At 48.7% G+C, this 13,360-nt stretch overlaps 1 protein-coding gene across 2 annotated transcripts; it reads left to right on the top strand.

The window, feature by feature from the left end:
* On the top strand, positions 1-13,259 carry TMEM120B (transmembrane protein 120B). Of its 2 annotated transcripts, none has more exons than XM_054082500.1 (12): positions 1-173; positions 5,007-5,125; positions 6,069-6,185; positions 7,145-7,204; positions 7,710-7,805; positions 8,817-8,906; positions 9,756-9,821; positions 10,761-10,822; positions 11,060-11,152; positions 11,552-11,616; positions 11,784-11,852; positions 13,123-13,259. In XM_054082500.1, exons 1-12 carry the CDS (start codon positions 105-107, stop codon positions 13,234-13,236), a joined length of 1,020 nt encoding a protein of 339 aa, XP_053938475.1. In that variant the 5' UTR covers positions 1-104; the 3' UTR covers positions 13,237-13,259. The 2 variants fall into 2 exon arrangements, with proteins under 2 accessions (XP_053938475.1, XP_053938476.1); XM_054082501.1 differs by lacking the exon at positions 1-173 and adding an exon at positions 2,783-4,917.
* Positions 13,260-13,360: the final 101 nt, after the last annotated feature.

Below are 13,360 nucleotides of genomic sequence, written 5' to 3'. Positions count from 1 at the left end.
GCCGCCGCGCGCGATGACGTCACGGTCGCACGTGGCCCGCGGGCCGGGGTGCGGGCTCGCCCCGCTGCAGCCACCGGCACCGGCGGCGTCCGCGGCCCCGCGCCATGAGGCTGCAGCTGGAGCGCTGCCGCGGCGAGTGGCGGGAGCTCGAGGAGGAGTTCCGGCAGCTCCAGGTGAGGCGGTGGGGGCTCGCCCGGCTTTGCTGCCCTCGCCGGTTCCTGGCTTTGCGGAGCTCCAGGGCTCGGAGGGGACTTGGGGGAGCGGGGTGCGCAGCCCCGGGGGTCCCCGGCGCTGAGCCCTGCCCCGGGAGGCGCCCGCCCTGCGACACGGAGCTTCCAGGGGTGCGGGAAGGCTCGTCCCGTCCTCGCTGCGACCGGGAGAGGCCCCGGGTGGCTGCGTCCGGCGGGGCCAGGTGTCCACGGTGCATTTGCCGCAGGCCCGGGGTGCATGCACAGAGCCCGGTTCCGCGGGGCTGTGCCCTCCCGGAGCTCGGCCGTGCATGCACAGAGCCCGGTTCCGCGGGGCTGTGCCCTCCCGGAGCTCGGCCGTGCATGCACAGAGCCCGGTTCCGCGGGGCTGTGCCCTCCCGGAGCTCGGCCGTGCATGCACAGAGCCCGGTTCTGCGGGGCCGTGCCCTCCCGGAGCTCGGCCGTGCATGCACAGAGCCCGGTTCTGCGGGGCCGTGCCCTCCCGGAGCTCGGCCGTGCATGCACAGAGCCCGGTTCCGCTGGGCTGTGCCCTCCCGGAGCTCGGCCGTGCATGCACAGAGCCCGGTTCCGCTGGGCTGTGCCCTCCCGGAGCTCGGCTGTGCATGCGTAGAGCCCGGTTCCGCGGGGCTGTGCCCTCCCGGAGCTCGGCCGTGCATGCACAGAGCCCGGTTCCGCGGGGCTGTGCCCTCCCGGAGCTCGGCCGTGCATGGATGTGCCTACACGGAGCCTGGTTGTGCCTCTCTGTGCGTATAAGAAGCACGAAGCTCGCCGTGCCTGCCCGCACATCCTTTGGCAGCACCCCAGAACCAGCACTGGGGCCCGGTGCGCCCAGCCAGGTGCTACGTGCACATGGGACATCCCAGACCAAACCATGGCCGAGCCCTGGGTGCACCCAATAGTGCACTCGAAGGGATGCCGTGCTGTGATTCCACCCTCGGAGCCAAGGGTGGAAGAGGAGGACGTGGCGCTTTTGCGCACAGAGTGATGCAGGTAGTGCCTGTGCTGAGAGCATCACCCAGACAGAGTTTAATTTCCCACAGTGGGACATGAGAGGCTCTGGTGCTGTTGATCCATCTCTCAAAAGTGTTTTGAGGCACAGAAAGACCTGAGAGGAGAAGCTGAGAGATGATTCTGTAAAGTGCATTTACCCCCAGAAACCTCCCCTTTCCCATATGTCATCAATGCTGTCCTTGTCCACATGCTTTACATGTTCAAGCCACTTTTAACCCCCTCCTGGCTGTTCGCACTCTGTGTTGGTGTTTTGCCTCCTTTAGGCTGTTAAACAGAATGTGCACTGTAAAAAAAAAAATAAGGTGTGATGTCTAGATTTAGCTTGTTGTCTTAATTAAAGTCATTTCAGGTTGTACGCTTGATAACAGAGGGAAAGGTGGTGGTTGCGCATCGGAGAGGATTGCCAGCTGGTGTGATTTAGTTGATCACTTGTTTGCAGCAAGTCCTGTGTGCACTTGCCTTCTTGCAGCATGCGCTGCTCAAACCTGACCTAAACTACAGCAAAATATCAGCGATTTATCCCTTCCTCAGTTTCCCCATCTGTAAAAGGAAGGTAGAAATGCTACTTGATAGGGTAGCAGCTGGTGGTGGCATCAGGGATCGTTGCCCAGGGGTTGGTACTATAAAGGTGATAAGTTGGAATAACATCTGTCTGAGGGCTTTAGGGCTCACAAGCACAGTTTGCGTTGCAGAAGAGATGAACACACGATGCTATCCTGGGATGTGACTCTGCTTCAGCTCTGCAAGATGCTGCTGATGCTTCTGTGTGCTTTGGAGGAAGGCTCTGTGCTCCCCAACTGGATTCGCGTCAAAACTTTGGTGTGGAGTAAAAATCCCAACTCTTTACAAAGAAAGTGCTTTGATGTCAGTGTCTGCTCACGCTTGTGCATGGCTTTTTGGACACGCTCACAGCATCTCTTGCTTTTGAGGAGCGTGTTTTTCCCAGCAGCGGTGTGACCCCTTCCATGCCTGCGGTGGGATTTGCCAACTCTCGGCTCTCCTGTTTGTGTTTCCCATAAATACTTGAACGCTTTCTTTTTTTTGGTGAAGAGCATCTTATACCCTTTGAACCAGCCTTTTAAAAGATGCTGTTGCATGACATTTGGAGAAGTAGATTGAGTTACTGTGCAATCCAGTGAGCCCCGAAGCCCGTGCTTCAGCGCCCTTTTTGGATGCCCCGGCTCCTGTTTCTGGCTGGAAATAGCGGTCCAGGACTGTGTGGGAGCTGCTGCTCACATTTGGAAGGAGCTTTCCGGTGGTGTTTTCTAAGGTGGTCAGGTCATCTCCACTAACAGGGTCTCTTGCACAATGCCAGTGGGGGTGAAGATTGCTGGTGGGCAGACTTTTTGAGTGTTGAGTGTTGGCCCCGTGGAGCAAAATGATCTCCGTCTCAATGCCCTCCTGCCCTGACTTATAATTGTGCTGCAAGTTCTGGGTCAGGGGCTGTGTCTTCCTCCTCCTCCTCTTGGAAATGAGGACCTTGGACTCTGTAGCTCCTGCCCGTGATGTGCCGAGTGGCTGGCACAGGGGCAGCGCTGGTGTTTGGGGAGCTCCAGCATGGGAGCTTCAAAGAGGCTGATGGTGTAGCAAAGTGACACTGAGCATCCCCTGGGGTCAGTGTGGTCCAAGCTGTCAGATGAGATTGGGGAACATCCAAATCTGCAAAGTGCTTTTTAATCAGCCACGTCTGTGGGGTTTTGAACTTGGGGTTGCCATGGCAGCTCCATCTCTGGAGCAGCAGTGTGAGATGGGGAATTCAGAGCTGTGGGGCATCGCAGTTTTAGAGCAGGGACCACACAGATTGTGACCTCCTTTCCCCTGGCCGTGGCACCCCTGCAGGAAAATGCAAGTTGCCCTGCAACAACTTAATTAAGCCTTGTATATGAACATGTAAACCAGATTTTGTGCAAGAAAGAACCCTGCAAGGGCTCCCCATGAATGGGGTTTAAGTGCTGCAAATGAACAAGTGCTGACCACAAGCAGAGTTGTTGGGAGCGCAAGGGGGAAAATAGACCCTGGGGTGTCTACAGAAGGCGTAAAGCGGTGGCAGCACAGTCTGCGGGTGGGCAGCGCGATTTCCACCGGCAAACTGGGCAATCGCAGCCGCAGCGCTTTAAAACTTGTCTACTTGAGTATGGAGACAACTCTGACATCTCTGAGCAAATTCTGATGTCTCTGCCAGGAGCTCTTCAACTCGGGGCAAAAGTACCGTCCCTGGTGCGTGGGTCCGTTGGTTTTCAGCTGTGGCCAGAGCTGACCCCGCGGGCAGGTGTTTGGCCTGTGGGTTAGACTGGTTAATATAAAGGAGCTGAACTCCTTGTGCTGCTGGTGGCTTCCCTTTGTGAGCGATCGCTTCTCTTGATAAATAAATAACTTCACTACTAGCAAATGTTATGTTCTTCTAAATACCGGTGTCATTTTGAAATTGCTATTCCGATGGGTTTGGCTAACCGTGGGATTTACCAGCTCTCGGCTCTCCTGTTTGTGTTTCCCATAAATACTTTTTTTTTTACGAAGAGCTTCTTATACCCTTTGAAGCAGCCTTTTAAAAGATGCTGCAGCATGACATCTGGAGAAGCAGAATGAGTTACTGTGCAGTCCAGCGAGCCCTGAAGTCCTGCCCGTGCTTAGCAAAGCCAAACCATTCCTGAAATGATGAGAGCTGCAGTGTCTGGACATGGTTAGTTTAGTTATTAAGGTTTTTTAAATCTGGATACTCGATACTGGAGCTCGTTTGGAATTGCTCTTGTAAATAACGAACAGCTATCAGCGGGATCCTAAGGAAGAGGAAAGCAAAGATTGCTTTGTATAGTTTTAACACCATATTTACGCTCTGAGAAAACCAGTGGTAGTTTTTTTGTGGTCATTGATGTGGTGGTAGATTAAGCAGTTGTGCAAATAGCCATGTAACCCATGCCTTCTCTCCTCGGCACTAACTCTACAAACTCTGTTTTCCAAGTTATTATGGGTCTTGAAAGAAAATTTTCACTGAGGGCACTTGTTGGCATCTGCTTAGCTCTTCCCGGGGTCTCCCTGCACTGGGGACGGTGGGGAAATCACTGCCAAAGGGTGGAAAAGCAGAGCACGATTATTCCCCAGCAGAAGAAGAAGGGGTGTGAGAGCAGAGACGCCTCTCCATGGGCTTGTCACTGGTTAGGCATCCTCATCACACCAGGTAAACACTAACTCAGGTCTTCAGAAGGTCAACAAGCTGTGATAAAGAAGTTCCTTTCAAGGAGCATCTCATACCATAGGGAGGGGTGAGTTAAGCTCTTCATGGATTGTTTGAACATACCTGGGGTCCTGAGGAGGCAGTGATGGCCAGGAGGCATCTACACCCCGAGGTGTGGGTCTGTGGCTGATGGTGTGGGTTTTTTTCCCTTCTTTGTCCTCATCTTTCTTCTTTTTTTCCCCAGATTTAATCTGGCTGTGAAATCTGGAGTTCCTGCTCTGTGCTTTATGACGAGGACAGATTGGGATCAACAAAGGATTAGTGCTTCATTACAGGGTGGGATGGGATTGAGCAGCTCTTGAGTGGAAAAGCTTGTTAGAAAGAGGAAATCAGATGGGTGAGGAGGATGCTCTTTGTTTTGCAGGAATTTCGTCAATGTCATTTTAAGCCCTGTTGGGTCTGTGGTGGTTTGACATCGCCCCTCCTTGCTTGTTTGCAGGATGCCTGTTGACTGCCTAGAAAAAGGTTTGGCTTGCCTCCCTCAGAGGTGAGGACCAAAGTAATATGGCACCTAGAAGAGCCCTTTCTACCAGTCATCTCCTCTTCTCCTGCAGGAAACGCATAAAGTTTACAGGCAGAAACTGGAGGAAGTCACCAGCTTGCAGACAGCCTGCAGCACCTCCATACATCGCCAGAAGAAGATGCTAAGGGATCTGAAGCACAGCCTGCAACGGTAATGGGTGATCTGGAGGGTGGAGAAGGTGTGCATGGGTTATTTCTCCTTCCCAAAGGACTGAAGTGCTCGAACTTTTAGCTTTTCAATATGCAGTCTGTGTCATGGTGGCAATTTTGCTCCATATTAATCTTGAGTCACTTCCATTCATCACAGCCAGGTAAAATGTTTGTAACCCTATGAGAGATGGAGTCGTATGAATAATAAAAGAAGTTCTCTGAGGGAGCCTGCGTGGATTTGCCTCCTTGCAGTAGGTCCCATATGCTGCAGGACCATTCAGCTTTTGGTCCATGTGTTTTGCTGGGTGAGCAAAGCTTTGCTCCATAAGCCACACTGGAAAAGCAGCATCAGTCCTGGAACCTGAAGGTGTAGCGCGCTCCTAGGTAGGTTTACAGGAGGACTTCATGGATGATCCGTAGGAGCCACAGGCTAAATTCCTTGTGTGCAGGTCTGAAAGTATTGCCTTCAACGCCAGAAGCTCTTAATGCCGCTGTGCACCGCTCTGTTTTACATTAATTGGTAAAACTGCAGCTTTTCAGTAAATCATCAGCTGAAATATTCCATGCCTGAAGAGTTGCAGCCTCTACAAGCGCAGTGCCTGAAACCAAGCACAAAGTTCCCAAAGTGGAAGGAGTTCTGCAAAAAAGCACAATATTCTCAAAGTGATTTACTAGGGAAAAAGTACAGGTTCCTGTCACTGAGCTGAGATGAAAAGAGGAGCTGATTTATAAACCAAAGCTGGTTGAAATAGCCTCCGAGAGAAACCAGGCAGTGAAATAAGATCATGGTAAGCCACATGATACTGCAGAAATACAGGAGCGAAGTGTGCAATGTCACCACCTCACGCAGTCAGCGTTTTAACAGATTTTATGACATTATTTTCCTTAAAATAAAAAGGCAGTAAAAACATAAACAGGAATATCTTGTTTCTGTCTTCTTGCAGGTGCAAGCCCAGAGCGAGTCCTGAAGAGTTTGCTCTCATTCAGGAGATCAGCACCCAAATCAAGGAGAGGCAAAATGCCTTCTTCGACATGGAAGCCTATTTGCCAAAGAAGAACGGGTACGTGCTTCACCAGGGAGGTGCACTCATGCTCCAGGAAAGCTCTTTTCTTAAGTATTTACAGTGATGTTGTTCCCGAAGGATAATGTGCCTGTTGAACAAATAAATGTAAAACTGGATTAGTCATAAATCTCTTGCTGAGCTGCTGTGTCGGTCGTACGCGGGATTTATTGGCTGTAAGTATATGTGACTGTAGTGCGTGTGGGCAGTGCAGGTTTTCTTGTAAAGAATTGCAGTGCCGAGAGATTGTGCAATTCACTCGTACACGCTGATGGTTTCCTGCGCTAATCTTTCAGACTAAATCACCGAATCTCCACAAGAATTTTCTCTTTTTTTAAAAAGAATGTTTTCAAATGACTTCAAGTTTATACTTTGCTCCAAATGCGGTTGCTAGCGCAGATCTCATAGGATCGTTAAGGTTGGAAAAGACCTCTTAAGATCATCCAAGCCAACCACCAGTCCAACACCACCGTGCCTACTAAACCATGTCTCGTAGTGCCATTTCTACACATTTTTCGAACACCCCACTGCTTCCATGGGGAGCTCGTTCCAATGCTTCTCCACTTCTAGAGTAAAGACTTTTTTCTCCTATAATATAGTCTAAACCATTTCTTTCAGTTGTCAAGGGTTGTAAGATGCTGTGGCCCCTTGGAAATTTCTATCAGAAACTTTTCTTCCAATTTCTCTTGTTATTTTGCAGTTTGCATAGTTGAAATTACGTATCTTGCCCTTAGGCTGTAGCACAGAGAAGGGACCAGGAAAATAAACCTTCTTCTGATTTCTTGGAAATGCTGACCAATCTTTCCACGTTTTAATCCTCTTCTGTAGTCTCCAGTTTGCCTTAATTAAAAACGTGGCTTTGGCAAATACACTGGTTCAGCTCCAGTTTGGGTCATCCTGTGGTGGTCAAATAAATTGACTTAATCTTGGGTCTGCTCTTGTTTTTTTCTGTCTTCCAGCCTATACTTGAACCTGGTGCTGGGAAACGTGAATGTAACTCTCTTGAGTAACCAAGCAAAGTAAGTGAGGGTTTCCACATGTGTGAATTTGGGTTTCTCTGGGGCTGTGGATATGGACTGAAGTCCAGAGAACGTGAATGAATTTCTCAGAGATCTCATAAAAGATGAAATGTCAAGGATGGGCAAGCTGGACCGTGACAGGGGGCCAAGCTCATGCTTTGTCTAGCCCCAATGGGTTCTATCCATCACTTCCTTTTAAGCCCAGCCTACCTCGTTGCCTCAGCTGTAAGGATTGCTTTATCTTGCAGTGAAGAATGGTCTACATGCTCCAAAAAATGAAGATTATTTCTTTTTCGAAATCTTCTAATGCCAACCCAGTGTAACGGCCGTGCAGCCGTGACAAACCCCGCAGGCAGAACGCTGTCTGCTGCTTTTCTAAATGTTTCAAGCAAAATCTCTATTTCTGGGCTTAGCGTGTGGATTTGTATCTGATTTGAAAATAGTGGAGCTGTGTTCCGGTAAAACACTTGTTTGTGTCCATAAACAGCGGCTGTTCGCTTTCCAGGTTTGCCTACAAGGATGAGTATGAGAAATTCAAACTTTATCTGACAATAATCTTGTTACTTGGGGCGGTCACGTGCAGGTTTATTCTCCACTACAGGTAAGGCCATTTTTTACTTTTAATCAATTATTTTGAATAAAATTACGCTCTGTTTGAACCAACTGTTCTCCTGTGTTATGGGCAGTAAGATGGGCTCTGGCGATGTTGAGGCTTTGGGTCGTTGGACAATAGGACAGCTTTTACCCCTTGACAGCAGCAGGACTTGTATTTTACCTACTTGCTTTTCCTTCTATAACTTTTTATGGAGTCTCTTGTAACTAAGAGGAGTCCAATATCACGTTTCCTGATCTGTTTGTCTGGCATTGTGCACTGCTTGGGAATGAGCAGTTGGTTTTGCTCGCACGTTGTCCCAGGCAGACACTTGGGGTTCCAAAGGCAACAAGAGAGGATTCATGTGAAATGATCAGACCTGAAACATTATCTTTAAGTTGTGATGAAGTATCTGAGCAATAATAAGCTTATACAGTTCAGTTTTGTTTAAAAAACAGGTAGATGTTGGGGCTGGGCACTTCCACTGAGGTCTCTGTGGGTCTGGGTGAGAGCAGGATTGTACCAGCGAATGATGCTGGTGGGCACAGAGGTTACCTCAAGTCCGCTTCAGGGGTTTCCTAATGGCAAAATACAGTTTGGTTTTTTTTTTGACCCTGAGAGTGTAATGCTCTTCTGCTCTTTTGGTTGATTGGATTTATATAGATCTTATGGAATCTGCTTATTGAGTTAGCCTGGAAATGCCTTACTAAATTGGATCATCCGCTGCTTCCATGGTGCTTTCTCTCCTTCAGAAGGAATTAATGTCATCTCTGCGTACCTGCTTATCAGCTCAAGATCTGCAGTGTGGTATCACAGTGCACTTTCCGGAGGCAGTGCTGCCCAAGGGTGCAGTTCTGCATGTGGATCAGGGATGTTCCAGACTGTGGCTTTTGTGTCCATGGCTCACTTGGGCAGCTTTTCGTTCACCCATGGAGAGGGAGGAAAAATGGGCATTTTTTTAATGTCTTTGTAATGAACAGGATTTTTTTGTTTTTACCATGTGTTTTTTCTGTTTACCAGGGTGACAGATGAAGTGTTTAACTTTCTGTTAGTGTGGTATTACTGCACACTGACGATACGGGAAAGCATTCTCATTAGCAATGGATCAAGGTACTGTGCCACCTGAAAAAAAATACTTAAAGCTTGAAATATTGCTTGTTTTTAAGGATAAAGGGGAATTCACCTTGGCACTAAAGCTCAGCAATTCTGGGATGCTGGTGCCTCTGCAGGGTCTGTTGTTTCCATCTGCCTCCCTGGTTGCTTCCAAGGGCAGATGTGGCCACCTGAGGTTTGGGGAGGAAGAAGAAGATGCCGTTCCTAAAAATCTGTAGGCCCTTGGTCCAAAGTATTGGATGTTTATGGTAGCTGTGGGTTAGTTATAGATGTGGTGGGTATAAGGAACAACTCAAAGTACTGGAAATGTCCTCATTTAACCCATCGTGTTGGCTTAGTTTCCAAAGCAATGCTGTCCTGGGGCAGCTCTTCAATTCTTGATACTGCCTTGCTACAGCCCTTGCTCACTTTACTGTCATTTTCTGAGTTTTCCGCAGCATTTGTGTCTGAAAGAAACAGCCACCTTAAAGAAAGGACTCAGAAATGTCACTGATTTGCGTGGCACAAAGAAAAAAAAGGGTGTGTGGGCTGAAACTTATGCACCGTTAGTCACGGCGGTACCTTGTGCTGTGGGAACTGCTGTTTCTTGCTGGGCTGGAGAGGTCCTGGGAGCACCTGAGGTGTGTCCTGGTCCTGAGCTCCCCTCCAGCAGTCGCGGAGTTGGGCCCGTAAGACGTGTTGCCAGGACGGTGTTCCACAACACCCCTTTTTGCTTGAATTGGGCCGTCTGTTTTGTTCCTTGTCTTCCCTCCTCCTTCAGTTTAGGATCGTTTTTTGTCTGTGAAGTTAGACTTAAAATGCTGAAATCCACGTGTCTTGTCTAACTGCCACTTTCTTTCTGTTCAGGATCAAAGGCTGGTGGGTGTCTCATCACTACGTCTCCACATTCCTGTCTGGAGTAATGTTAACGTGGTGAGTCTGCGTTTGCCTGCTCGCGGTGCTTCGAGCCTGTTTCACGGTGTTTGCATCATCGAAGCATTTCAATCCAGCGCGATTGCAAAGCTGTGGCCACACGGGCACATGGCAACACACCAGACTTAATATTTGTCTGCTGTTACAGATGTTTGCAGTGATAAATACAACACTGCTGTTTCTATTTACATTGCTGATTTGAAAAGGAGAAACACACACCCAAATCCGAAGCCGCAGTTGCACTTATGGTGGCAAAATCTCTGCAAGTTTCCCAGTTTTGGTCTCTGTGTAACTTAGCAAACAGGCGGTACTTTGCCTTAGAGGGAGGACACCACAAAATGTATCTGTTTGATGCCTTTCCTGAACCCAGATCAGAGTATAACGCAACAAATGCAAGTTACCCTCCCGTGGGAGGTGGTGTTGGTCAGACAATGCAGTGACACCCCCCGCCTACAGCCCCTGTGCAGCCTCTCTCAACTTTTGGCATGAGCCAATTAGCTAATAATCAAAAATTGTTTGGAAACAACTGTTTCTGCCTCTGAATCCATAAGGGGGTGAAGTAGCTGGGGCAGAAGGTCCCCTCCCTTAGGATAAGGAGCACAGCCACTCCTTACTCCACCACTTAGGTTTTTTGACGCAGATGCTGCTGAATGGTTTTGATTGTTGCCTGGAGAAAACCGATAAGCAAATGACTAAGACAAGGCAATATTTATACATGTTGGAGAGGGGAAATCTAACCAGTGAGAGCATTTCCTACAAGCTGGAGTTGTGACGTGTGCCTGCAGCACCCTCTGTGCGCTCCCGATGGGGCGGGGCGGGCTGGGGACCAGGTGTTTGCTTCCTTCGCTAATGGGATTCAGCTTGGTGGGGAAGGGAAGGGCTTTGCATCACATGCTTTTTGTCAAGCAAATATAGACGTCTTTTGTATTTTGCTTTCAGGCCAGATGGACTCATGTATCAAATGTTTCGCAGTCAATTTTTAGCCTTTTCAATATTTCAGAGTAAGTATCTCTTACATTGCTAATTCCTGGGCTAAAATAGTTTTGTATCAAACGTGCTTAGGAGAAAACACTACTGCTTGGTAAATATGGCAGTATTAAACTGTAGAAATACAAAGATAGCAAACAAATACAGACAATAATGAAATGCTATTGGATTAAACTTTATTAAAATAGTTTGTTATATTTATCATACTTGGGAATAGCCCACGCAATGATGTTTTATCTCTCCTTCTCCAGGTTGCGTTCAGTTCCTACAATATTATTACCAAAGGGGCTGCCTTTACAGACTCCGTGCTTTGGGGGAGAGAAATCACTTGGACCTTACAGTAGGTGAGGTTTTCTGCAGTGCTTTGTTTGCAGTGTGTTTGCCCGGGTTTTGGATGCAGCGATAGTCAGGGGGCTGTGTGGTCTTCCGAGAGCAAGGTTTGCACCGCTGCCTGCCCTGCTGCCCACGTCCTGAGACAGGAAGAGGCTTTTATTCTCCTCCTCAGCTCGTGTGGGTCAGGAGCAGAGAACTCTGTCAGCTCTTGAGTGGGTTAAGATGGAGGGTTTGGTCATCCCCATCTTCATCTTCCCTTTACCACACCTTCAAGTGTATATTTTAAATCGGTTGGTTATTGCAGAGCAGATGGGAATAACCTTTATGGGATGGTCTGGGTGGGGAGGGCTGCAGCTCCAGTCCTGGCTCTTCTGTGCTCAATCTCCAACTCTTCTGTTAACCTTTTCCAGAAGGATTTCAGTCCTGGATGTGGCGGGGGCTGACGTTTCTCCTTCCCTTCTTGTTCTTTGGGCATGTAAGTTGGGCCACTCCGTTCCTAATCTTGTGATGTGCAGCCTGGGGGGGGTCGGTGGCTGCGGCTGCAGCGCCATAAAACGGTGCTTTGGATCACCCATGGCAAATGGTTCTAAGGTTTTTGCTAGTAATGAAATAGGTTGGTTTTATTTTTTTTTCCCTTTTTAGTTCTGGCAGCTGTATAATGCAATCACACTTTTCGGATTGTCGAGGCATAAGGAGTGCAAAGAATGGCAGGTGGGTGTTGGTTCTGCCCAGAAAAAGCACAGAGCAGGGGGATAGCTTTTCTTAAAGCTATTTGGGCACCTGACCCTATCTAAATATCTCAGGATTATGTGGCACAGAGCCCTGTACAAAAGAACTCAAAATAAATATGAGTTCCTGTAGGGAAGCTTGCATCCGCGGATGACTGCACAAACTGAAAGGCAGACGGGGAAGAACATGTACGTGGGTAAATATCTCACCACCTTGTTTGTGTATATGGGGATTTAATAGCAGTGACTGCTGAGCTGCTGGTGGTTCTTTATGGCCAATGTTACACATCCAAATATACGCTTCAAATCCATATTATTGCTTCAAAACCATATTATCCACTTTATTGCCTGATTTCTAGGGATCTTAGTTGCTGTCACCTATCCAACATGTCTGTCCATCTTCCAGCTGTATAGTTGCTCCTGTAGATCCAGATTGGACCTCATCACGTGTGCTCTGGTGCAGATAATCTGATGGTGTTTGTTTTGGTCAGGTGTAGCTGTAGCTGCTGTGCTCACTTGGCTCACTGGCATAACAGCAGGAAAACAGCTTCCTGCAGAATTGTGTCATTCCCCCACGCCTGTGCCACTGCTGTTCAGTGAAAGCACTTGTAGCACGATGTTAATCCATTAAATTGGACTTAGTGATTTGATTTTACTGCCTGTTAGAGCCCACCTATGTTGAGTATAATCCATGTTGTAATATTAGAAAGCAGTAAATGCTACTTAAATGATGATCACAGGATCATGGAATAGTTTGAGTTGGAAGGGACCTTAAAGATCATCCAGTTCCAACCCTCTGCCATGGGCAGGGACACCTCCCACTGGCTCAGGCTGCCCAAGGCCCATCCAACCTGGCCTTGAACACCTCCAGGGATGGGGCAGCCACAGCTTCCCTGGGCAACCTGGGCCAGGGCCTCACCACCCTCATGGTGAAGAAATTCCTCCTTATATCCAGTCTAAATCTGCCCCTCTCCAGTTTACACCCATTGCCCCTCGTCCTGTCACTTACAGGTCTTTCTAAACAGTCCCTCCCCAGCTTTCTTGTAGCCCCTTCAGGTACTGGAAAGGATACAAATATCTTTTCCATTAACCCACACAGCTGGATGCGTGGATGTGTATTTGGCTAGGATGATCTCTCCTCGTGCTAATGGGTCCCTGGATCCAAGCTCCATCAGAGCTTGCCTAAATGTGACCCAAGCAACACCCTCAAGCCTCTCACCCTTTCATTTTTTCACCTCCTTCTCCCTTCTCAGGTTTTTGTGTTGGCGTTTACATTTCTGCTGCTCTTCCTTGGAAACTTCCTCACTACTCTCAAAGTGGTGCACACTAAACTCCAGAAGAACAAAGACAAAATGAAGAAGCTGTGAACCCCCTTCCCTGGCATGCTGGCTGCCCTCTCTCAGCCCACGGCAGGTACTGGCTTTGGGGCCTATCCTGCTGGCAACCCCAGCCGTGCTGTGGATGGGCTCGGAAGGACTCGTCCGTCCCCGT

Source organism: Cuculus canorus, chromosome 17 (genome assembly GCF_017976375.1).
Source record: "Cuculus canorus isolate bCucCan1 chromosome 17, bCucCan1.pri, whole genome shotgun sequence".
Classification (NCBI taxonomy): domain Eukaryota; kingdom Metazoa; phylum Chordata; class Aves; order Cuculiformes; family Cuculidae; genus Cuculus; species Cuculus canorus.
The sequence above is the reverse complement of the archived record's forward strand: the minus strand, read 5'-3'. Positions and strand labels throughout refer to the sequence as shown.

What these genes read in the sequence shown, in the direction of transcription:
- TMEM120B (XM_054082500.1), top strand. Translation starts at nt 105, where the DNA reads ATGAGGCTGCAGCTGGAGCGCTGCCGCGGCGAGTGGCGGGAGCTCGAG. An exon ending in AGCCTTTTCAATATTTCAGA is followed by an intron (nt 10,823 to 11,059) that starts GTAAGTATCTCT and finishes CTCCTTCTCCAG; the next exon opens with GTTGCGTTCAGTTCCTACAA. An exon ending in CCTTCTTGTTCTTTGGGCAT is followed by an intron (nt 11,617 to 11,783) that starts GTAAGTTGGGCC and finishes TTCCCTTTTTAG; the next exon opens with TTCTGGCAGCTGTATAATGC.